This window comes from Macadamia integrifolia, chromosome 3 (genome assembly GCF_013358625.1).
Source record: "Macadamia integrifolia cultivar HAES 741 chromosome 3, SCU_Mint_v3, whole genome shotgun sequence".
Classification (NCBI taxonomy): Eukaryota; Viridiplantae; Streptophyta; class Magnoliopsida; order Proteales; family Proteaceae; genus Macadamia; species Macadamia integrifolia.
In genome coordinates, this window is record NC_056559.1 from 11,162,156 (window position 1) to 11,188,848 (window position 26,693).

The following is a 26,693-nucleotide window of genomic DNA, read 5'->3' on the forward strand; positions in this document are numbered from 1 at the left end:
GGGCGTCTTGGAGACCCCTGACCATGTTATTCTCTCTTGCCCTTTCACCCAATCAGTATGGTTTAGGTCCCTGCTCTCTCTTAAGATCTTGGATTCTGATAATGCTTCATTACAACTATGGGTCGGCCAATGGAGTGATTATCTCAAATGGGGAAAGCAACATGCGCGCTACTTAATCTCCTTGAACACCTTCATTGCCTGGTCTCTGTGGAGGGTTGGAAATGACCCAATCTTTGGTAGAAGAATATGGTCCCCTATTGATGTCATCTTTGCTACTGTTTCAGCTTGCGAGGAATTCACTTCCGCCATGGGCATCCCTCTCTAGCCTAATGTGTGCTGACCTGTGGTAATTCCTCCCCATATCCCATGGTCTCCTCCTTGTGCTCCTTATGTCAAGCTCAACACCGATGCATCGTGGATCTCCTCAACTAAAATGGGTGGGCTTGGGGCTATCATCCACAACCACTTGGGGCGCCCCTCGATTGCCATATCGCAACCTCACATCTCCAGCAGTAACTAGGAAGGTGAGGCCCTAGCTTTGGGGATGGGACTGTTGGAGGGCATTTCTGAAGGAGTCGGATTTATCTCAGTAGAATTTGATTATAAAGACACTATGACCTAAATCATAGACCCATCTAAATTCGCCCCTCTCTCCATCCAAGGCATCCTCGGGGATATCAAGACCATAACTTCTTATTTTGAGGACTGTACCTTTTTCTTCATTCCTAGAAAATCCAACCTTGTTGCAGATTCGTTGCCCTGAAAGGCCCTATCTATCCCGTGTAGGACAGAGTGGCCACATTCCAATCTGTGGCTAAGAGATCTTTATAATATTTCTCCCATAAGTTTTTCACATGTCAATGAATAGTTCTAGTTCTTGCCCAAAAAAAAAAACAGAAAAAAAACAGAAACTAGACTAAACTGATCGAAATTACTAAACCAACTGCAACGAATGGAACTCTCAACCATCAGATTCGAATCCAATATAACATCCAACCGCTGGTAAACTCCTCCCCATCATCATCAGGAGTCCGGACGATGAAACAGTGAGATCCAGTGCATCGCGGGGCCCAAACTCTACATATACGCCACGTGTCACCCGGTCAATTAATTCCCACATTTATTATTTTATATTTTCCCCAAACCAGTAAAAGCTGCAGGCAGCTCATGGTGTGTTGCATAGTAACGGAGAGTGGAAGCAACAAACCCAATTTCTCACTTTTCGAACACTGTGAATTTTTTTTTTTTTAATTTAAAACCATCCTAAATATAACCTGAAAACTCTTCTCCTCCGTTCTCGTCAATCACGTGTCCTCTCTCTCTCTCTCTCTCTCTCTCTCTCTCTCTCTCTCTCTCTCTCTCTCTCTCTCTCTCATTATCGTCTTATCATGTGACCTCTCTGCTACTCTCTCTCTCTCTTCTTCTGTAATCTGTACCCCTTTGTCTCTTTAAACTTTTCACTTTCACTTATCTCACCTTTTCGTCATTTTGAGCATTCTTTCTCAGTCGCTTTTTATCTTTCACACACGGAAGCGTCTCCTTCGCTTTCATTGCTTGGCTGAACAGAGCTGCTGTTAGTAGAGGAAGCTAAGTAGAGAAGTTCAAGCTTAATAGAATCGGATCTTACTATCTTAGCTTTTTTTGTTACAGAGAGCTGGTGAATCGTTAACTGTGAATGGAAGTTTAGGGTTTCAGAGTGTTTTTTGGTTTCTATGTAGCTAAACATGGGCTGCTTTCAGTCCAAGACCACCAATGTTCAATCTCCAGATGAAGAGTCCTTACAAGCCGAGAAGCCAGATCTAGGTTTTTCATCAGTTTTTTTTTTTTGTTGTGAAGATTCATTTGGAGTAGTTTTTCATTTTTTCTGATTAGAGTGTTGGGGTTGATTTTTGTTTGAAGCTAATGGAGATCAGGTAGACCAAGATCAAGTTCCGGCATTCAAGGAGTACGGCTTGGCTGAGCTTCGGAAGGCAACGAATGGTTTCAGCAGCGAATACATCGTGTCGGAAAGTGGAGAGAAAGCTCCCAATGTTGTTTACAGAGGCAAGCTTGAGAACAATAGCTTAGTCGCTGTCAAACGCTTCTCTAAAGTGTCTTGGCCCGATGCGCAGCAGTTCGTGGTAAGTTGCATATCCTTCCTTTCTCTTTACCTTTCTGTTTCATTCTGGTTGTGTGTTCGTTGTTAAATTGGTCAGTTTAATGTGAACGTTTTGTAGACGGAAGCAGCAGGACTTGGGAAGGTTCGACATAAGAGATTGGTGAACCTGATCGGGTGCTGTGCTGAGGGAGACGAACGCCTCTTGGTAGCTGAGTACATGCCCAATGATACTTTGTCTAAGCATCTGTTTCATTGTAAGCTTTTTACTTGGTTTAACTTTCTGTGTATCAAATGATTCATTATGGGTATCCGCTCCATGTCCCTGTTGGAGTTTTCGTTCTCTTTTCCCCTACCTTTTTTCCTTTTTAGAGGAAAGGGGAAGAAAAAAGAAGGGGGGGGGGGTGTTAGGTAATTAGGTAGAAGTTAAGACTTCAGGTCAAAGTCGGGTTCCTTTCTTTTTCTCTTCTTTTCCTTCGTTGTGAAATTTCTTAACGCCTCTTTTGCGTAACAAAAGGAAAAAAGCATGAAACTTTTCTTTCTCTGCTTGCTGCGTTGTAAGCTACAACATTTCTTTTCCTTGTTGAACTTTTCTTTGGTTTGTTTTTAGCGTAATAGTTGACTGAGTGTTTTGACTGAGCTGTGGATTGTTCATCTTAGTCGACTCCGTTTCTGGAGACTGGAGTGGCTTGGCTGGATTAATGCCGAGTCATACTGGATTATGTTTTTACAGTTGGGGAAAAGACTATTTATATTCTTAATAGAAAATGGGCTTAAGTACCCTGTTTATATTCTTAATAGAAAATGGGTCTAAGTACTAGCATTGGCATTGTTCGGTCCCGTTGCCTTGAAATTAAACTTGATGTTACTACATTTATAAGTTTTGAATTCTTAAAAAAAAAAAAAAAAAAAAAAAAAACATAATAAGACAAAAGTAATGATTAAACCAGCGATGAATCTATCTCTCTCTCTCTCCCCCTCTCATCTTTTTCTTTTCTTTTCTTGCCTTTCCAAACGTAGCCTTAGTCAATTAGTAAACCCCTTTAATATCAAATTTGTGAAACATTAATGTTCAATTCATCTTATAAATGTCTTTTCCCCCTCAATCTCCCTAGAGGTGTTATATATTTGTTTGCAAGAGGGGCTAACCCCATATCCTGACCTAATTCTATTTGTCACCAGTCAAGTACAGCATAGGGGTGCAACTGGGCTCGGCTGGGCTGAGTTTTTGAAAACCTATGCTCAGCCCAAGGTTCCCAGTGCTCAGGTCTGGCCTTGCCTGGCCCGAGGTCAAGCTGGGATATCTCAATGCAGGCGTGGCCCACTGGGCTCAGAATGGCAGGCTGGGCTTAGCCCAAATTTTGTATTTTTATGGTATAATACCCAAAATAAGAAAAAAAGAAGTAATTTTAATCCTTAATATGTATCTGTTTAATGTATTAAGTCCTTGGTGTATGGTAAATGTAAATGATGATCTCATTGGGTTCAACCCAAGGCCTCAGCCCCAGCCCATGACCGGCCTGGCTCAACTCCAAGCCTGGAAATCATCCCAACCTTTGCCCAGCTGACGCCCTGCAATTTGTTGGTGAGCTTTGAACTTTCTCGGGCTCACCAGGCCAAAACCCCTAGAAACATTGTGGGATGGTATTCCTATGGTTGTATTTTTGTAGTCGAATCTGTATATAGGGACCACTGATATCTCGGCGGATCTTCATATGGACTCCTCTATAGTTCCTTGTTTAAGGAAGTACGTAGAAGAATCCAGTAATATTATTGAAAGGGAGGACAGGTTGGCTTCTCTTCTTTCTGTCTCCTATGTTTTCTGCTGGTCAACAACCAACTTCAGTACAGGTCTCTATAGTTCTTCACTACTTATCTTAGGAATATTTGGTTTTTGATTGTGTTTCAAGGGAATGTGTCTAGCTTCTTTCCCTCCTTCCCTCTTTTCACATTTTCTACTTGAATTATGATTTTACAGCCTCACGTTATGTTCAAACAACTGGAATTTTCAGTTTATTTGGCTACATTATGGCTCTAATTGGTACTAATTGGATGCTACATATGTTTTAGCTGATAATTGTGCAACACTTTCTAATTCAAAGCTGTAAGAGTTGATTTTCTCCTTATGTTTTTGTTCCATTGCTAAAATAATTTTATATATTGTGGCAGAGTAATTTTACTCGTCTCTTCATCTTGCATTCCTAAATGTGTGTTCTTATCCAAATAAATTTCCTCAGGTCGTTCATCGTAGTTATTTTCTGCATTTTAGAACTAAAATGTGTTAACCCCCTCCCCCCTCTTTTGAAAAAGTAAACTAGAAATGCAGTAGTAATTGTTGAGAGTTTGACCCTGATGGCATGTGTGCTCTGGTGGCTATTGTTATTTTTTTATCTGTTCTGGTGCCATCTGGATTTTGATTTATAATGGCAAATTGATTTGAATGACATGTTTAAGTTCAATCTTCTTGTGTTGCTTTACCCTGTCTCTGGCTATTATTTACTCATGTTTAAATGGGTCTTGATTCTTTGTTATAGGGGATAAGCAGCCATTACCATGGGAAATGCGTGTGAGAGTTGCTTACTACATTGCACAGGCACTTGACCATTGTAATATGGAAAACCGAAAGATATATCATGATTTGAATGCCTACAGAGTTCTATTTGATGAGGTGCAAAATAGTCAATTTAATGAAAAGATTCTGTATTTTCTTATATCTGATAGATTACTTTAATGCACTGGATTGAAGGATACTATGCATTTCTGGTTGGCTTGATATTGTTTCTTGCTCGTTACAGTTTTCACCAAGTATGTTTAAAATTTCTCTTTATCCAATTCTTTTAGTGAAATAGCTTGTCACACATTAAGATGTTTTTCATGTGGCATATAAATAGCCAAGGTTCTGGACTTCAACTCTGGTAAGAACTTTGGTCCGGGTGGGAGTGGATGTAATTTATGAATGTTTATGGAATTCCATGGAGAATCCCAAAAATTAATAAACGTAATGATTGCTTTTAGACTAAACTTCAAGCATTGCTGGATTGAGCACCAATACATACCTAGGAACTGTTGGAGAAGCAGGGCACTGTTTATAATGGTTTAAGAAGTGAAATGCCTATTGAGACACAATAACACATCCTTGTTTGGAACGATAAGGTTTGTTGAAACCTAATGGAATTAATGCATAGCATATTCTTGTTAGATCCCATTTTGACCTTGATTGCACCATCAATATATTAAGGGTATTTTTGTAAATCTATTGGGGTGAGAGGACCACACTATATTTTTAGTCTGTCGGCAAACTTTTCCATTTATCTGGCGAGAGTTGGGTTGGGGTATTATCGGAAGACAGATCTGATATTACAATTGCTGTCATTTTTGGTTATTTGATGTTGCTTCCAAGGAATCTTAGCATGGCTTTCCATAGTTGTAAAAGTGAATCTTTTATTTTGTGTTGATGTGTTATCTTCTCTATATATTGCTTTGGTTGGATGACAAAGATGGGTTGGATAAGTTCACTTCCTGCTGTTGTTGCTTACCCCCACCTTGTGTCATGCACAAGATTGAATAGTGGTGCAACTTGGCCAACCCATTTTAAATTTTGGCTGAAATTTAAACTACATCATGCTGGGACTTGATCTGAGGTTTATTTAGAACTCATTTAACTATCAGATGAACACAGCCTAGCTGCTTCCATATGTTTGTGTATTGGCCGTGCGGAAAATGATTTGCCTACATGGTTCTGCTGTGTGCATCTTAAGACTAAACTGACTTTGGCCAACTTGTTTAGGATGGTGATCCTCGTCTTTCCAGTTTTGGCCTTATGAAAAATAGCCGAGATGGTAAAAGCTATAGCACGAACTTGGCTTATACTCCACCAGAGTTCTTGAGAACAGGTAATTCATGTGTTCTTAATTGTCAACTAAGGATTCTTTATGTTGACTTCAATGTAATTACAGAATTTTCTTTTTACTGCTATTGTAGTTAAATGTTCCAAGAATTTCACCTTAAATCATAATGCAATTAGTTTTTTATTGCTTCGACCAGTTACTGGTTTGAGTGTGCTAGTTTAATTTTTTGTACCATAGGAAGTGTCAAATGTAGGGCCCGTTTGATGACGTTTCTGCCGTTTCTGTTTCAAGAAACAGAAAAAACATAAATTTTAGTTTCTAGAAACAGAAACGGAATTGAAGGTGTTTGATAAGTCATGTTTTTAGAAGTCGATGGTAACCAGTGAAAGAATTGCCACAAATCGTTTCCAGAAACGGCAACTTGTTTCGCTTGGGTCGTTTCTTGAACCATAAATAAGTAAAAATTTCTATTTCTATTTCTAAAAATAAGTGAAACGAAACAGTTTTATCAAACGCTTTTTGCCCCGTTTCTGTTGTTTCTGGAAACAGAAACGGTAGAAACGCGTTTCTTGAAACATTATCAAACGGGCCCGTAGTCTCACTTCAATTTGATCTTAGATTTCATTTAGATGAGTTTGGATTTTGATATATCAAGTTTAACAATGTTAGGTTGGGTTTAGGTACAGTTACGTTGTTTAAATGAATGGTTTAGGCACAGTTACACTTGATTTGGGTCAACTAAAAGAAAGTGACTGGGAATAAGATTAGGTTCAGTTTAAACTAGATTGGTTTAGGTGTTAAGGTGGAGTTGTTGTTTGAGTTAAGATTCCAAGCTACGATTTGGTATGTTATTGACACATAAAATGAAATGGAGAAGAGAATGGGGGAAAGGATAGAAAACAACAGTCTCATCTATGGTGATGACATCTGATTCTCTACAATTTTGACTTGACACTACCCACGGTTGATTTGAACAGGCATCTGTTGCTAAAAGTTGGCGAAAGTATTAGAAGGCCACAATTCTACAAGTATGGAATCAAATGTGTCACCTTATCGAGTATAAAGTGTCTGAACCTCGGCCAATGCATACAAAATTTAATGTCAATTTCTCATAAGATTTAACCATTGTGGAGATTTGGGTAAAGTAGTCAAATGACAAAGTAATTTGTTTTCAACGTTGTGAAAAAATCACAGCAAGCTATGGAGATGAGAAAAAGATGTACATTTAAATCTTGCTCTATGGGGATATGTTTTCTTCAGATTTGAGATTTGTATGGTTGGGCTTCTGGGTTGTTTTGCAATTGCATTCTACATCATTTATTGGATACATTGGGTTTTTGCTCTTCTATCGTAACTTCTTGAGCAGTATCTTATTATGGTTAACAAGTTTTCTGCAGTTAATTTGATTTGGATGCCCAATTCTGCAGGCAGGGTAATCCCAGAGAGTGTAATCTACAGCTATGGGACAGTTCTGTTGGACCTTTTGAGTGGCAAGCATATTCCTCCTAGCCATGTATGCTACTCTTTGCTCTATATTTTACTTACTCCATTTTCTTAGGTGCTCACAAATCTTTCTGCATTTACTTGCCTTTCACTTATAAAGAAACTTGGCGAAAACTGTGCATGTAAACAAAAAATCAATTGCATACTACATATAATTATGTTCTATTCTATTTGTTGTAATAATGGGTATTAAGGAAGTTGTTCGATTCCAAACAGGTCCTTAGGTCCTCTTATGGGTTTATGGTCCTTGTAATATTCTAGAACTTTCTCTCGCTTCTTATAAATAAAGAGGTTGAATGTCAAGTTAGACACAAGTTATTACCCCATCCAACATGGTATTAGAGCCTTTGGATCCAAAACCCTAAGGACTCCCTTTCCCCTCCGTCTCTTTCTTTACTCTCTCCCAGTGCCTCCCTACTTCCTTTTTCTCTCAATGGTAGTTCCTTAGACCACCAAGATAACCATAGTTGTCATGGCGTCAAATCGATCCAAGGCGGTGGAGGGATGGCTAATCGATTTGGCAATGAATCGCCCGTTTTGGCGTTGCCATGGCGGTCAAATCGCCCATGTGTCATTTTTTATTTTCCCTATTTTCTAAAATTATTTAGTATGCTACTTTTTTATTTTTCCTATTTTTTAAAGTTATTTAACGTGCTACAAGCCTAGAATATATACCCTATAACTTATAAACTCAATATTAAGCAACATCAAATCATCAAAAAATCAACATAGCCATATCATGCCATCAAAAATCAACATGAATTATTGACTTGTACATATTATAGTTATACATCAAGTCATCACTCATCAAGTCATAAAAAATCGACATGTACATACATAAAACTAAAACGTAAAAGGCTAACCTGTATTTGAAGCTTGAAAGCAATGATTGGAAGTGAGTGAACAACCTGAACAAAGTAAAAGGTATATATACCAATATATCATATATGAATCAGAGATATATATTTGGAAACCTAAGAATAAATCAAATGATAAGATGAGTGGCTAACCTGTTAAGCTATTAATGACTACTGAAGCAATGAAGCTTGATAGCAAATGAACTCAACATAAAATAAAAAAGAAAACTTAACTAATCATACAAGTTCAAGTTTAAAGTTTAAAGTTTTAACAATACATAAAATCCAAACACTCAAACAGTCAAACACAAATAACTTAATCATCATAATCATCCAACAAATCAGCAGATGGTAGATTCCCTTGTTGTCCACTAGAAGCATTTGCATTTTCACCAAAGTTATCTATGACATCCAAGTCATCATTCACATCATCTTCTTCCAAATCTTCTTCCCCATCTGATTCTGATGACTCCCCAACAACCCTCCTTCTACCACGGCGTGTGTAGCACATATTTCCTCTTGGGCCCCTCCATTGTTGCCCCCATTGCTCTACCAGCAACGTCCCATGTGAGATCAGCATCGGGATGGATTACATCATCCACTTGCTCTTCAATGATCCACTCACTACTCCAATTCAGTTCGTCAAGCACAAGTGGATCATAATTTCTGTTATCGAGACGCCTTTGTTGAAACCTTTCTTCTAGGCGGTGATTGTATTGAACATAGACTAGATCATTAAAACGTTGATGTTCCAACCTATTCCTCTTCTTGATATGAATCTGAATTCATAAACAATAGAGAACAACAAACAAATTTATTGTTCAAAAAATAAAAAGTCTAAAATATGAAATAGAGGTAATACCCAGCTACTTACAAACTCAAATGTGCTCTAGTTGCGCTTGCAACCAGAAGAGGAGCAACAAAGCCCTAGAATACGTCTTGTAACTTTTGAAAGCTCAAAAGAATGATCTTCAAATGAACCCCACCAAGTAACTATAAAAAATAAATATATATAAAAAAAAATCTAGATTAATATTTAGTATATCACACAAACAAAACAACTAAACAATGTACTTATTAGGACTTATGGTTGCCCGTGATCGAATTGCCATATCCTAGGCAAAACCACCTCGAGAATATATATATATATATATACAAAGTGGCTTAAGTATTTATCTTGTCTTGTAAAGCTGGTTCATGTATCATTTTTTCAATGACTTCATTAAATGCAAGCTAAAGAGAAGATATAATTTGGTAGCCACAATCATCACCTTCATGTAAGAAAAGAATTTGCCAGGATTAAGAAATAGTGCTGCTCCATACAAAGGACGCCCTATTTGAATCTCTCAATGCCTGTTAACAATATCTAACACTTTCTTGTATAGCCTTTCTCTATCCCTAAAATTTTCTTTTATTTTCTTTTTTGCCTCATCTGTGGCAAATTGAACCTCAGGCATAGAAGGCCTCTCATCACCATCCACAATCCTTAAGACAATAAGAAGTGGCTTTGAAGCTCTAAGACAATTTTTCACACCATTCCAAAATGCTACAGCAAACACTGTATCAACCACTTTCTTCCCAGCCTCGGTCTTTGCCAAATTAAAACTAGTCCATTATTCAGAAATAAACAAATGTCTTAAGTCATTTTTATGTTTTAACAAGCTTTGAAGTGTCAGAAATGCAGTTGCAAATCTAGTAGCTGTTGTCCTCACAAGATCCCTCTCATTTGTTTTAGCCCTCGTTGCATCAAGAATGCGTGTGTGCTTATAGATGAAGTTGCTACTTTTTTTGCCTTATTTATCACATTCCTATTAGATTTCAAGAATCCTATTTCCTTCAACATCAGGTCAATACATTGTGCTACACGAGGAGTCCAATATAACTTTGTCCTCTTCTACATCAACATTGTACTGGCTAATTTATAAGCCAATGCATTATCTGACACAACTTGTACAACATAGTCCTCACCAATTTCTTAAACTTTGTTATCAATCAATTCAAACAACTTTCTTTGCAGTTTGAGATATACTAGATGCATCAATAGATTCTATAAAATAAGTCCCCTCTAGACAGTTAACGAGGAAATTAATTAAATACCTTCCTCTTTTATCCGTCCACCCATCAGTCATAAGAGTGCACCCATACTGCTTCCAATACTTTTCATATTTATTCTTCATCTTTGCAGTTATGTCCTTTGCTACCTTTAACAATGGCACTCTCACTTCATGATAACTTGGGGGCTTATATCCTGACCAATACTGTGCAATAGATTCCACCATCATCTCAAACCTCCTTGACTTAAGAGCATTGAATGGAATTCCACACTGATAAACCCAGTCAACAATGTGATTATCAACTCTCTTTTTTTCTTCTGCTGATCTAAACCGGTTCTCTATAGTAGTCTGAGTAAGATGCCTCTCAGCAACCACTTGCTCAGGAGTCCGTCTAACATGAGCATCCATGGGGCCCCTTGTGGCTGAATGACTTCTTTCTTTCTCTTAGCAGCTGTTATAGAGTTAGGAATAAGTCTAGAGGTTGTAGAAGGAGTCATATTAGACTGTCTTTGACCTTCAACTTCTATATCAACATCCACATCAGCACCAACACCAACACCAGCACCAGCATCAACATCAACATCAATATCAACATCAACATCAACATCAACATCATCATCATCCAAAATGTCTTGCATCCTTTTCTTATTGCGCATAAGAGCTGCATTCATCTCTGTAGCAATCGCTACAGTTGTCTTGGTGCACTTAGCAACATCTCCATATCCACCCACCAAATGTTGCTTTAGCCTTTTAATTCCACTCTTGAGATTTTTTCTCCAAAGAGTGCATTTAACAAGGTTTTTGTTTGAAAGGTCAGGTTAATATCCATACTTCCACCCAGGGTCATTTGATTTGGCCTTCCTGGTTGGGTCTTTGGACGGATCATATGCAGCCGTGCTTATATTATCACCCTCACTACTACCACCAACAGTACCATCAATTATGAACTCCTATAGTCCTATTGTCTTACAAGTTACAAAATAGAGTAACAAAGTATGTTAAGTGTTAACTGTTAACCAATAACATTAACATGATAATATCAAGTATTCAAGTTATAATTTATAAAACAGAGTAACAAAGTATGTTAAACAGTAACATTAACATTAAGTATTTAAGTATACAACTATACAAGTTGTAAAGATATAAACACTTGTTAAACAGTAACATTAACATAAATGTTAACCAAAAACCATTAGAACAACATCAAAATCCAAAAAAATTCAAATCAATAGTCAGAAGCAACTTAACAAGTGATCCAAGAAAGGATTAACATAAGGCAGTAAAACAAGCAATCCAATACTTCGATTCAGAACTAATTCTATATTTCTATAATTCTATTTATGTTGTTGTGAAACATTAACCATAGAAGGACGAACAGAGAAGGAGAAGAACTGAAGAAGAAGGAGAAAGAGAAGCAGAGAAGGAGGAGAAAGAGAAGCAAAGAAGAAGAAGAAGAATTCAGCAGCAGAAGAGGAAGGAGGAGAGAACTAAGAAGGAGAGAAGAAGAGGAGGAACAGAGAAGGAGAAGAACTGAAGAAGAAGGAGAAAGAGAAGAAGAAGAAGAAGAAGAAGAAGAATAATAAGTAGCAGAAGACGAAGGAGGAGAGAAGGACTGAAGAAGAAGAAGAAGAAAGAGAAGCAGAGAAGAATAAGATGAAGACGAAGGAGAAGGAGAAAGACGTCGCAGGCCCTTAGGCCCCTTACCTTGGTTTTGCTGTTGGAGAAGGAGGACATCAGTCGCAGTTGTAGGAGGAAGCTTCGAAGGTTCAGGTTCACTGTCGAAGGAGCCGGAGAAGTAGGACGTCAGTCGCTGTCGCAGTCACAGGCGGAAACTTTGAAGGTTCAGGTTCACTGCCGGAGAAGGAGAAGGAGGAGGACGTCAGTCCCAGTCACAGGCAGAAGCTTGGAAAGTTCAGGTAATCAGGTTCACTGTCGAAGGAGGACGTCAGTCGCAGTCCCAGGCAGAAGCTTTGAAGGTTCAAGTTCACTGTCGGAGGAGGACGTCACTCTTAGTTGCAGGCGGAAGATTTGAGGGTTCAGGTTCATTGCCAGTCTGCTGAAGAAGGTCACTCGCAGTCGTAGGTGGAAGCTTTGAGGGTTCAGGTTCATTGCCGGTGCCGGTGCCAGAGAAGGTCAGCAGTTACAGACGGAAGCTTCGAGGGTTTTTGACTTTCAATTTAAGAAATTGGTCTCTTTTCTATTTCACCTAATAATAAGTAAAAATAAATAAATACAAAAATCGATCAATTAGTATAATAGGCGTGCGATGGCATCCATGGCGCTGCCTTGGCGACACCTATACAACCCTGGCGGCCGCCAATCGTGACTCCCATAAATCGGTGTACCGCCATGCCCTCGGATTTTCGTCGGGACGCCAAATTGATGCCTAGGCGACGCCGTGACAACTATGAAGATAACTACTAGCTTCTCCCTCTTCCTTCTCTGGGCTCTCAATTCCCTTCTCCAATTATCTGAGAGACCCAATTCTTCTCCCTTCATCGATTTTCATGGTTTTTCCCACCCTAATCGATTTTTTGATGCCAAGGTACTTTTCCCTGTTTGATGCACCAATCGGCTTGATGATGGTTGTGATTGGTGCTACTGATCCTTGTAGTGGTATGTACTAGCCACTTTTGTTTGAAGACTCCATTCCAGAGCTACCCCCAAAGTTGATTTGTCAAAGTTTTCCCCCTTTATCGGTTTTTTGGGCTTTTTAGGCTTTTCCCTACATTTTGGTGCTTCTTCGACTCCGGCTGGTGTTTCTATCTTAGCACAACCCCCTTTAGTTGCAACCATGTTTACCATCTCCTTTGCTTCCACTGATGGAGACACCTTGACTCTTCCCACTTTTCCTTGTGCTATCAAGCTTGATGGAACCAACTCTCTTATGTGGTCACGCTCGGTCTACATCCGTGAAGTCCCACGGCTATTATGGGTACCTTAGTGGAATTACAAAGCGTCCGACCATAGGTCCTGAGGGATTTACAAGTGGTAGTATGCCAACTCTATTCAACCACAACTTTCACGTGGTTATCTCCTTAACTCTGTTGCGAAGATCTGGAAGTTTGTATTAGAGATTTATTCTCAGGAGGGGAATGATGCTCAGGTCTTTGAACTACGCCAGAAGGTTCGTGACTTGGGGCAGAGATGGCTCACACTATCACAGTATTGCTATGAGCAGCGCACACTGTGGAATGAGTTGAACTTCTATGAGGAGTATACTCCCTCCACTCCTACTGATGTCATCGGATTTCAGAATCGAGAGGACATGATCCAGGTTTATGACTTCTTGGCATGGCTAAATATGGAGTTTGATTAGCTACGGTCCCAAATTTTGAGTCATACTCCCTTTCCTACCTTGGATCATGCTTATGTTGTGATCTACCTTGAGGACTACCATCTTACTACTATGCTCCCACAGCCTATTGCCGCTCCCACAAAGAGATCTACTCTTGCGTCTAGCACTCAGTCCATCAATGTAGCCCCACAGTCTGGTGGCTTCTCTATTTGAGTTCCAGTGAAGTGCAATTATTATGGAAAGGAGCGTCATACTAAGTACTACTGGAAGCTTCATAAGCTTCCTGCTGATACATCTAGCAAAGGGAGAGGGAAGAGTCATGGCGGTACTCCTTGTCAGGCCAACTATACTAAGGTCCAAGACTCTGGCTTTGCTCCTAGCATCTCAGCAGCCTTGCGATCATCTTATGAGCTTACTACCATCTGTCGCCTTTTGACACGTCTGGACTCCTCTGCATTTGCCACTACGAGCGCTGCTCATTCCACCTTGTTTGGGTCAATTACTTCTTTTCGTGGCCATACTATGTCAATCTACCTCGTGGATTATAGAATCCAGGGCATCAAATCATATGACATATTTTTTGTCTCTTTTTATCTTAGTATACTACTTGTCTTGATAATGGTAAGGTTAAATTGGCTAATGAGACTTTTTCCACTATTTTTGGAAGGGCTCTGTTAGCTATATTCCCCTATCCCTTTCTATTGTCTTGCATGATCCATCTTTCCCTGCTAACCTATTGTCCGTTAGTAGTTTAACTTTCCGTCATAATTGCAAAGTCACCTTTTTTTTCTGTCTCATTGAGTTTTCAGGATCTGATGACAAGGGCAACGATTGGCTCTGGTAGGGTGTGTGGTGGTCTGTATCTGCTTGATGATGACTCAGCGTTGGTCTTTGGTCAGGCTCTTTAGACAACCTCTATGTCACCTCCCATCTCTGAGTTATTATAATGGCATCGTCGGTTGGGATATCCTCTTTTGAGAACTTTTGCTAGGAGTTTTCCTTCCTTTAAGCATTGTAATTCGAGTAAGTTTTTTTGTGAGGCATGTGTTTTGGCCAAACAAATCACCTACTCTGTTTCTAGAAATGAAAGTACCACTCCTTTTTCATTAATGCATTTTGATATTTGGGATCCATCCCGCTTTGTGTCTATTGATGGTTATCAGTGGTTTGTCTTTTTTATTGACTATCATTCTTGGACCACTTGGGTTTATATTATGCGAATCAAGGGCGAGACCTTTCATTGCTTTCAACAGTTTTATCGAACGGTTTAGACTTGGGCACCGTTTGACAATGTTCTGTTTCTGTTATTTTTGCATTTTCTTGTTCCCAGAAACAGAGAAACGGCCTAAATAACGGTTGATAAAGTCGTTCCGTTTCTCTTGTTTTTAGAAATATAAAGAAATATAAATCAAAATTTATATCAATTTATATTCTTAGAAATGCAACTGACGAAACAAGTCATACATGTTTCGTCGTTTTTAGAAACGAATTTGGATGACAACCACTGTAAAAAGCCCGATAAAATTCCTCAATCCCAAAAGCAGTGAAAGAAAGCAACGGAAAGACGATCGAATCCCACCACTAAAGGCCGCCTTCCTTCTTCCCATTTCACTCTGATCCTCATCCTCTCTTCTATAATCTCCACCACCGAAACAACAGGAACGATTGAAACTAGTGAAAGAAAAGGGATCGATGTCTGTAACTCCAAAACCGTGGCCAGAAAGCTGTCGCTGCACAAAAGAAGGAAAAGTGCAGGAACGGGTTTGCTGCAACTCCAAAACCGTTGCACTGAGGAAGCACCCACTAGAGCCAACGTAGCTACATAGCAGAGGAGGCACCACCACCGCCAACCCTCCGTCACCGTCGGTCCCGGAAGAACAACTCCTTGTTTGATACCCAAAAGGGGTCAAATTCTCATCAGCATTTTAAAGCGCGACTTTTCCTGTTTTGGTAACCAGAGAAGCCGTTGTCGCTCTTCCTCTGTTTCCCCATCCCATTGAAACCCATCACCAAATTCACATACCCAACTCATGATTTACCTCAAATCACCATTTGAATTGATCGGAATCGGACCCTGTACATCCTAGGATGTCGTCGGAGAATGAAAAGAGATGAAGAGATCAAATAGGGGGAGATAGAAGGGAGGTTCGTGATCAGGGTTTCTATAATTTATTAATTTCCACGTTAGTCCAATTTTGTTCAATTAGCTTCTTTTTTGTCTAGATTTTCAGTTCTGTATGGTTCTTAGGAGGATTCATAGTTAGATTTACTGGATTCATGGTTTTTCTCTTCGGAGATGGATATAATTTTTATTCAAGAAACAAGTTTATCAAACGTCCAAAAATCTGTTTTTGTTCTTAGAAACGTGAATTTATGTTTCTATTGTTTCTGGACACAGAAACGGTATGAACGTTGTCAAATGGTGCGTTAGTTCGATGCTTCCATTAAGATCCTTCGAAGTGACAATTGCTATGAATACTTTGAAGGGTCCTTTCAGGCTTATCTTTCCACTCATGAGATGATTCATCAGACCAGTTGTGTGATACTTTGGCTCAGAATGGTGTTACAGAACCGAAGAATCCACCTTTGTGAGGTAGTACATTCTCTTATATTTGAGATGCATGGTCCTCCCTAGTATTGGAGTGACACGATTCTCACTGCTGCTTTTCTAATCAACTAAATGCCTTCTTGGGTTCGCACCTTTTGCTCCCCTCTATCTCAAGGGTTGCTGCTTCTCTAATCAATTGAATGCCTTCTCTGGTTCTCACTTTTTGCTCCCCTCTGGATTTTCTCTAGGGCTTTGCTGTTTTTCCTGTTCCTCCCAAGGTATTTGATTGTGTCTGCTATGCTGGAGATCATCATCCTCACGAGAAGTTTGATCTTCGTGGTCTTTGGTGCATTTTTCTGGGGTATGCTCCTACTGAGAAAGGCTATCGATGTTTTCATCCTCCCATTTGACGTTGGTTTGTGACTGTCGATGTCTTTCAAGAATGTGGGTCTTAATACACTGCCACACCTCTTCAGAGAGAGTCTTCTTCCATTGTGGAAGATGTGCCGCCTCTTAAACTTGCTATCCCTGTCGGTGTCAGGCTTCAAGGGGAATTGACTCTCCTACTTTGGCTCGGCCTCAACCAAAGATGCATGTTTATAGTTGTAGACAACAGACTCAAACCACTACACATCCAGCACCTACCCTACCACGCCAGTTGTCTCATCTCAAGTCTCAAGCCTGATCTTGTCCCCTTGAACCCATGTAATTTTCTTTTTCCTCTTCTGTTGATGTTCTAGTCGGTAGTGTTGATTCGTCTCTTGAGTTGCCTATTGCTGTTCGTAAAAGCATTAGGTCTTGCACTTTGCACCCCATTGCTAAAACTGTTTCTTATGACTCACTTTCTCCATCCTACTATAGTTTTGGGTATTCTTTATCCTTTGTCTATTCCCCATACTTAGCAGGAAGCGAGTGTAGACTCACAATGGTAGACAACTATGGTTGAGGAGATGCAGGCTCTAAAGAAGAAATGACACATGGGATCTAGTGTGTCTTCCCTCATGGAAGAAGACGATTGTAAGAGTTTCTTCACAGTGAAACAAAAGGTTCATGGTACAGTGGATCGTTATAAGGGCAAACTTGTCACCAAGGACTTCACCCAGACTTGTGGCCAGGGGACATCTGCTCCATTTGCTAAGATGATCACAATCCGTGTTATGTTATCTTGTGCTGTCAACTTAGATTGGGATCTTCAATAGCTGGATGTGAAGAATGCTTTTCTTCATGTGGAACTTGAGGAGGAAGTGTATATGAACATTCCTCCTGGGTTTACTCGTTCTAAAACCTAACGGAAGGTGTGCAAGCTGAAACGTGCATTATATGGGCTGAAGCAATCCCCTTGTGCTTGGTTCGGACGTTTTCATAAGGCTATAATTGCTACAGGCTACTCTCATAGCAATGCTGAGCACACTTTGTTCATCAAGAGATCTGGTGGGAAAGTTGCTATTTTGATTATCTATATAGATGATATTGATGTTACTGGTTATGATCTTGCAGAGATTTCTGGTCTCAAGAGATACTTGGGTGAGGAATTCAGATCAAAGATCTAGGACAACTTCGTTATTTTCTTGGCATTGAAGTTGCCAGGTCTTCTCGTGGAATCTATTTGTCTCAGCGGAAGTATGTGCTTGACCTTATTCTTGAGACATGGATGTTGGGGTGCAAGTCGACATATACTCCTATTGAAGGTAATGGTCACCTGAGTAGCAAGGAAGGTGATTATGTGGACAAGAGGAGATATGAGAAATTCGTGGGGCGTTTGATCTTTCTCATACACGCCCTGACATAACATTTGTCATCAACCTGGTTAGTGCATGCATGATCCCTGCTTGACACATATAGAAGTTGTGCTACACATTCTCCGTATTTGAAATTTGCCAAAACATGGCATTTTTTTTTCTCCTCATGATCATTTTAGAGTGGTGCTTTCATGTATGCTAATTGGGCAGATTCCCCTGACGACCGTAGGTCTACATTGGATATTGCACCTTTGTTAGTGGTAGCCTTGTTATATGGTGCAGCGAGATGCAGCAAGATGCAAGTCGTGGTTGTCTGGTCAAGTGCTAAAGTTGAGTTCCATGCTATGGCTCATGGCATTTGTGAGAGATCCTATGGCTTTATGGTCTTCTCACAGATTTGGCTGTCTCTATTACGCTTCCTATGAAGTTTTTTTATGACAACAAATCTGCCATCAGCATTGCTCACAAGCCTGTCTAGCATGATCAAACCAAGCATGTGGACATTGATTGACACTTCATCAAAGAGAAGCTGGATATGGGTCTTATCACTGTGCCTTTTGTTCCCTGTAGTGAAAAACTGGTTGATGTTTCACTAAAGATATTAGTAGTAAGATGATTCATCATATTATCTACAAGTTGGGCATATGTGATAACTATGCACCAGCTTGAGCGAGAGTGTTGTAATAATGGTTTTAGGAAAGTTGTTAGATTTCAAATAGGTCCTTAGGTCGTTTAGAGGTTCAATGGTCGTTGTAATATCCTAAAACTTTCTCTTCGTTATTATAAATAAAGAGGGATGGTTTCATGTTACTAGACACAAGTCTTTACCCCATCCAAAACTTTTCAATTCCATATGAATTTGGTTTTCCCTACTTTGTTTATGGAGCTCTGGAAATGTTTTCAGTTGCTAATATAAATCTTGGTAGAACTAAGAAATGTGACTAACCAAATGTGAATGTACAAATATGCCCTTAGGTGCTTGCACAGAGATAAACTGCAGTTTTTGCGTGTATCATCTTGTCCAGGCAGTCTCTGTTAAGATGTGCAGCAACCATCAGACTGGTTTGTTGTTAAGGGTCGCTATTTGGAAACCGTGAAACCGTTGTTTAATTTTGTTGGGGTGGATTTTGCTTTTCAGTTTGGTAACTAAAATAAGAAGAAAGATGCATTTTCTTAACTAAAATAGAAGTGTCAATGGCAACTTGAAAATTCTTATTCAAAATATTTTGGTTTTAGTGGGGTCCCGAGATGTATGGGTAGTGTTAGTGCAACAAAATGATGTAAGGTAGCTACTAGGTTCCTCTACAGATAGGAACTCACCATGACTCATGCCAAATGCATTAGATTTACTGCTGATTTGATGTCATTTAGCATATTAACTAAAGAAAAGTAGAGTGAAATAGATGATTCCATACGTATATCTTTTCTATAATTCATTCAATATACAACAACAACAACAAAACACAACTCAGCCTTATTCCAATTGAATGGGGTTGGCTACATGGATCCAAGAAAAAAAAAAACTTTTGGACATCCCACTCACGCATCGGCAACCTGGGTCATAGCCCTCCAAGTAACTCTGTTTGATACCATACTTGGGTGAAGACTTAACTTTTGCATATCTCTTCTTACCAATTCATCAATGGTCATTTTTGGAATGGCCTTAGCCCTTTTAGCCCCATCCATCTGCATCTGGTCACACCTCCGTACTGGGGCATCCAAAGGCCTCCTTTGAACATGCCCAAACCATCGTAATCGACATTCTCTGAGCTTATCTTGAATTGAGGTGATTCCTAAATCAGTTCTAACCTGGTCATTTCTTATTCATTCAATATACAATACACTTTATATAGTTTGAAAGAGGTCCAAGACATTTAATTATTTAAAAAATTCTGTTTCAGCAATTTGTAAGGGACAAGGGTTGGAAAAACTGCCAGTTTTTTCTAGTGTAGGAGGATGGAAAGCTATATCATACATGGCATCATCCCTAGCATTCAAATTCAGTGCACCAGTAGGTCCAACCTTTTTTTATGCAGAAGTTTCGTTTCAACAAGATAGACTTTTACATGCCGCAAAGTAAATCATTGAAGAATATTGGATGGTCATTTTTTCTTTTCTTTTTTGTTTTCGTTTTTGTTTTTGTTTTTGTTTTTTTTTTGTTTTTGTTTTTTTTGTTTTTATTTTTTATTAGGGGTGTGGGGGAGCATGTTGAACAATCAATATTTTGTAATTACTACAACAACAGTAACTCAGCCTTATCCCAACTAAATCGGGCCTGCTACATGGATCCGTGCAAAGACAAAAAGAACACAAAAAATAAAAGAAAAGGGGAAAACAACTCAGAAAATTCTCACCTAAATGGGGTACCACTACATGGATCCTTACCCTCCAATCAACTCTATTTGATACCATACTTGGGACAAGACCTAAAACTATGCATGCCTTTCCTCAGTACTACTCCTATGATAATTTTAGGCCTGCCCTTAGCTATTTTAGATCTTTCAATCTGAATCAGATCACTCCTCCTTACAGGTGCATCCAAAAGGCCTCCATTGGACATGGCCATGCCACCTTTAATGACATTCTCAAAGCTTATCATGGATCGGGGCAACTATCAACTCAGCTCTGATATGGTCTTTCTTTATTTTATCCTAATTATTTTGCCGCATATCCATCTTAAAATCGTCATCTTTACTACACTTGACTTATTTGTATGGCGTTTATGGCGTTTCTTTGTTGCCCAACTTTTTGCCCCATATATCATAGTCGGTCAACAATAGTCCGATAGAATTTTGTTTTCTTAAATTTAAAGGACTCCGGATGCTCCTCTCCCATTCATCCATGCCACTTTAACTCTATGTGAAACATCATCCTCTTATATCGCCTTCTTTATTTATGATTGACCTTAAATATCTAAAATAGTCACTTTGCGATCTCTCTCTCTCTTTCCCTCTCCTCATTTTCACCCTACTATTATCCGTCATAGTGGGACTAAAGTTAAACATCATATATTCCGTCTTCAATCTACTTATCTTAAAACCTCTTGATTCCAAAGTTGTTCTCAGTAACTCCAACTTAGCGTTAATCCTTGCTTTTGTCTCATCCACCAATAACAGCGAGCTTGCTTTGGATGTTTCTGGTTACCTTATCAAGGATAAGCGCAAACAAATAAGGGCTTAAAACGGATCCCTGATGTAGATCAACTGTAATTGGGAATAGTCCAGCAGTTGGTGGGCCAGTCCATTTGAATGGATCATAATTGATCATTATTTGTGGTTCAAATCAGGCCAACCATTCCAATATATGTTACAGTTCGGTTTCATAATATTATGCATTCGTGATACATGAGTCGTGACTACATAAATGGGTTTCTAGATAACAAGCGAGCTATAACCATTTTAATCATCTATGTATATGATATGTATGTGAGGGGGTGTAATGCGGGGCCGGTGGGCCCCAAGGGACCCAACTAAGATGGATGTGGGCCCACTTAAAACTTAGCACAAATATCACAATTGATAGCAATATTGTAAATATTCCAGAATCCTCAAGGAGCTATTAGCAAATAAAGAAACAATAGGATTTGAGAAGGGATTACTATTTATTGGCTATGGGTAAACTTGGCAGGGGCAAAACTCAATGCCAAATTGTAAATAAGGGATTGAAGGAGGGGTCCTTAATATGGGATAAGAGAAATTAAAGGGTTATTGATAACCCACGATGGTTGTCTTCAACCTCTTACCTGCGTTGTGAGCAACAGAGGAGAACTCCTTACGGTGAAGGGGATTCAATCGATTGAAGCTTAAAGGGGGTTTGAAATTCTGACATTCGAAACTTCACTCATAAGCCTCTTTAACCCACTGGTAGTATAGGTAATCATCTCACCTGAAGAGACTGCTTCTGAAAGTTTTTGGCGGTAGAACAGAGATCAGTTCTGCAACTCAGTTTAAAAATCCCAGTTCAGGCCACTAATGGGTCCCAGATTTGGCAACCTGGGTCGCCTTAGGGTATTGGCTCAGTTCCTAGAATCTAAGATGGAAAGATGAAGAGTCAAGGGAGATCGATACCTCTCTTTTGGACTGCTAGGGTTGCAGGAACAGAAGCAGAAAAGAAGGAGCAAGGAGAAAATAAGGACAGGAGAAGGGAGGGGAGATAGAGAGATTGCAGGGAAGAGGAAGAAAGGGGGCAGGGAGAGTGATTGCACCAAGAAGGAGGGGGGGGGGGGAGAAGAAGAGATAGAAGATCGCACAGGGGGCGAGATGGAGAAACCTCAAAGAAGAAGAAGAAGAAGAAGGGGGGAGAAGACAGCCACGCAGGGGGGGGTTTCCCAGTCAATTCATTCTTCATTAATCAACTGATTAATTCCTTGGTTACATGCCTTATATTAAATCAAAATAAAAACTCTTAAGACTGAAAATAGAAAATCCTAATTGCTTCCTAAATTAAAGTCTAGTAAAATAGAAACACAATAAAATTAAAATTGGAAAGTTCTACTTACCTAATAGCTACCCCAAAATAACTAAAATAAAAGATAAATAGTCTCAAGTGAAATAAAATGCTAGAATATTCTAATAATCTCGAACCCAAATCAGTAACTTGGAACCCAAATTGGATTTGGGTCTTGATCCGGGTTCTAGAGTGGTTTTGGGTCGATCCATCGGAGAGCTGCTACATCAGGGTGTCATTCTTCTGCCATGGACCCCTCTTTCCCACCACAGAACTACCAAGAGATTTTGCCCCGGGGGGTGAAGGGATTTATGAATTTTATGAGCCCCTAGCCCTGTTCAGCCCCTGATTTCTGTCACCATCAAGTGGCATAGAAAAAGCTCTGCTCCTCCTTGACAGTGTAAGCATTTGGTGGTTGTTTGTCACAAGAAATTGAACAGCTGTAACATGCTCCATATGAGGTGGAAAAATTAGGTCATTCTCAACACGTGTGGGGAAGCAAGGTAACTGCCAACATCTTCTTTGTGCATTCTGGCTTTGTGGTAACAATTAGAATAATCAGGTCATGATTAGCCAACTCTTACCAGAATGCCCTTATTGGTTTGGGAATTCAGGTTCATAATTGCCATTTTTACTCTGGTTGTCATATGGACTTGCCTGCTTGTCAAACCAAATAAATTGGTGCTTCAAATTACCTTATTTATGGCTCATTCCTCCCCTTAAGCAGGTGTATTCCTTCTATCTTTTAGGGAATTAGTTTTTCTGTTATTGCTTAAGCCCTCAAAACATTAAAATCTAGGTCGGGACATGGTACTTCTTACCGGTAGTATCATACTTTCTTTCGGATATATTTGGGGAATTTTGTTCTTTTCAATCATTATACATGATGTTTTGGTTGGTTTTAACTTTGTATTATTGCCTTGCAGGCTTTAGACTTGATAAGGGGGAAGAATTTATTGTCGCTGATGGATTCATCTTTGGAAGGGCAATATGCTAATGAAGATGCAACCATGCTGGTTGAACTTGCTTCAAAATGTCTTCAGTCTGAGGCTAGAGACCGACCAAATACTAAGTTTCTCCTTACAGCGGTAGAACCTCTTCAAAAGCAGGAAGAGGTACAATTTGTATCTCTTTTGCTGTTTGTAATATCGTTTTGCATGTGTACATGTCCTCATAATATTTTGACATTGGTATGTAGGTGGCATCACATGTTCTGATGGGTCTGCAGAAAACTACAGTGGTGCTTCCAACCATGCTTTCTCCGCTTGGAAAGGCCTGTGCAAGAATGGATCTTACTGCTGTGCATGAGATCTTACTTAAAACAGGTTATAAAGATGAAGAAGGTGCAGAAAACGAGGTAAAATTAATGTCTTTTTAGGTTTGTGATATGTAGATTAATTTCCTTAAAATGAATTGGCCTTCTTGGCACTAATAAATAGAGATCCCTCACAAGGAAGACAAAAAAACTCCTTTTCGTTTGTTTGTTTTTTTTTTTTTTTTTTTTTTTTTTTTTTTTTTTTTTTTTGGGAAGGTGGGGGGGGGGTGTTATCCTGATAGCTTCTCTTATTTCTCTCTTTTTGAGTTCCTGGTGAACTATCAGGATAAAAAGCGGATTTCTACTCAGCATTTTTTTTATGCCAAATATTAGTGTATTTCGTGTGGAGTTGTCATGCATTCCTTGGTGTCAATAAACTCTTGTGGTGTTGCTTCATTTGGTAGTTACTGTACCTATTGAAGTCGGCTCAGCATAGTATTCATTTTTCCTTTTAAACACTCAAGCTGTTAATAATCTCATATCTGTGTCTTTTGTTACAATGTGCTATTAATATGAAGCTATCATTTCAAGAATGGACTCAACAAGTGCAAGAAATGCTGAATACAAAGAAATTTGGGGATATTGCATTTAGGGACAAGGATTTCAAGAGTTCTATTGATTATTACTCAAAGGTATCCTTTTATTTGAGAACTTCTACTTGTGGACTCATTGCTATATATATATATATATTTTGGGAAAAAGAACCGTAACTGGCCCTGTTCCCTATGCCCTCTCACAGGTTTCTGTGAAATGACCCCTGCCCATGTGCTCTCTGGTGGATACCCATGTGTGCTCCCCCATTGGCCCAGGCGCTGGCACAGTAGCCACACGACCGGTTACAGTTCTCTTGCCCATAATTTTGTCTAGTACTCTGATGGCATCTATCATATTTTACCATTGTAGCACTTTTATATCTTAAAGAATGGGGGTTGTTGACGATGTCAATAGATAAACATATGTATTTAGCGATCCTTGTGATTTAGTACTGAAAACAAAAGGAAAAATTGTGGTTAACCCAGAAGGCTGAAACAAGGGCTCCAGATTTGAAATTGAAGCTGTGGAGCTAGGTAAACAATCATTTTTTTTTTATGAGGTAAATAATCAGTAAGTAATCAGAACTTAACATATTTAATGGCATGACTACCACATGGCATTATTGGAAAGCTTCCCTTACCATATTTAATGGTATGACTACCACATGACGTTATGTTGCCAGTCTGAAATCGGCATATGCAACAGCTTTTTCTTCTCCTTGCTGAATTACCTTTTTCCTTTCCCACATTTCTTTGGGAGGGTTGTCTGTAGATCATAGTTGTCACGGCGCTAAGGCGAACCAAGGCGGTGGAGGGTTGTCTAAGTGCTTAGGCGAGAAGGCGTCCGCCTTAAGGCGAACAAGTGTTATTTTTTATTTTTCCTATTTTTTAACATTATTTAGTAAGTTATATATACCTTGTATCATAAAAAATCAAGATTAAGCCACATCAAGTAATTAAAAATCAACATTTAGCCATATCAAATCATAAAAAATTAACATTAAGTCATATAAAGTTATAAAAAAATCAACATTTAGAGAAATGTTCTTATTCTATAATAAGTTTGATTGGTCAATGATTTTATTTTTGCATGAGACTTTTTGTATTAGTTATAACATAAAACCAGCTTTCTAACAAGTCTAAGATTATTTAAATCTGAGTTGCAATGACAAAGTTATGCTTCAGTCAAACTTATTTTTAAGTACGCGAATACTGTTGAAATCGCTTAAATGAAAATAATTTTATGAATATCAAAACAAAATATTATTTTACCGGACTTTTGGTTTTTAGCAATGTTTTAACATGATAGAATTTATAAAATTTTCATAATTGAGAAAAACCCTAGCATTTAAAAGTTGAAAATCGTCCCTATAACCAAAATCCAGTTTTTGTTCTTGGATTGGGGGGTTGACTTTTTATCCTTTTAGAATTTGATTTTTAAACTATTTTTATTGGATTCAAATAGGGGGTATTTACTTATTTATGAATAATATCTTAAGTAAATGAAATAACAAATATAAAAAATGATATTTGGCATGAATAAGTGCCGAAACGCAAGGCGACATGCAGTGCAACAAGGCGGTTGTCGCCTAGGCCCCAGGCAAACTGCCTGGACGCCTAGGCGACGCCTTGACAACTATGCTGCAGATCTTTTAGTATTTTACATATTTTATTACTAGGAGAATTTGGTATCTTTTTAGCAGTCATGGTTTGCCCCTAGATTACCATAACTTATTGAAGCTAACTTGGTGCTATGTTACGAAATACAGTTGGTGGTTATGATGTCTGTTCCCTCAGCTACCGTCTTTGCGAGGCGGGCCCTCTCCTACTTGATGAATGGTCAACCAGAGCTTGCCTTGCGAGATGCAATGCAGGCTCAGGTATGCATGCCTGAGTGGCCCACTGCCTTCTACTTGCAGGCTCTTGCTTTGTCTAAGCTTGGAATGGAAACGGATGCTCAGGACATGCTAAATGATGGAGCTACATTTGAAGCAAAGAAGCAAAACACCTGGCGTGGCTAAGTTTCGGACCTCCTGGTGCAAAGTTTTAGTGTCCCTGGATGGTCTTTTTCCTCTGCAATTGTGATGCTGGTATGTCGGTGGTGGTGGCAGCGGCGTGCACTGAAGTTGGAATAGACGATTAGTGATGAGGTTTAATTGCTGTCTAGAATTAATGTACCTACCACTGTTAGCCAATGAGTTTGAGAGAGGGCATTATGCAGTTTTGCTGAAAGTAAAAAATAATTACTTTTAACATATCAGTTAATTGCATCCTTGTGCTTCACTTCTCATTCTTCCAACATATTTTGTCTTTACGAAATGATTCTGGACTTGGGACAAAGTACATTTTGGGGAGGTTATGTATATCCAAATTAAACTGAGAACTGTTTTTAAGTATTGAAACAAGTTGTTATACAGCTTAAACCCCTTCTGGGTGTGGAAACAAATTTCTTTGAGA

The 26,693-nt window shown here is 39.1% G+C and overlaps 1 protein-coding gene across 2 annotated transcripts; it reads left to right on the plus strand.

Moving 5' to 3' along the window:
* Positions 1-1,336: 1,336 nt before the first annotated feature.
* On the plus strand, positions 1,337-26,693 carry LOC122074835 (serine/threonine-protein kinase BSK2). 2 transcript variants are annotated; one of them, XM_042639805.1, is made up of 10 exons: positions 1,337-1,803; positions 1,900-2,120; positions 2,217-2,352; positions 4,630-4,763; positions 5,883-5,988; positions 7,371-7,456; positions 23,315-23,503; positions 23,587-23,745; positions 24,222-24,335; positions 24,443-24,792. In XM_042639805.1, exons 1-10 carry the CDS (start codon positions 1,725-1,727, stop codon positions 24,455-24,457), a joined length of 1,239 nt encoding a protein of 412 aa, XP_042495739.1. In that variant the 5' UTR covers positions 1,337-1,724; the 3' UTR covers positions 24,458-24,792. The 2 variants fall into 2 exon arrangements, with proteins under 2 accessions (XP_042495739.1, XP_042495738.1); XM_042639804.1 differs by lacking the exon at positions 24,443-24,792 and adding an exon at positions 26,006-26,693 and having other exon boundaries at positions 1,344-1,803.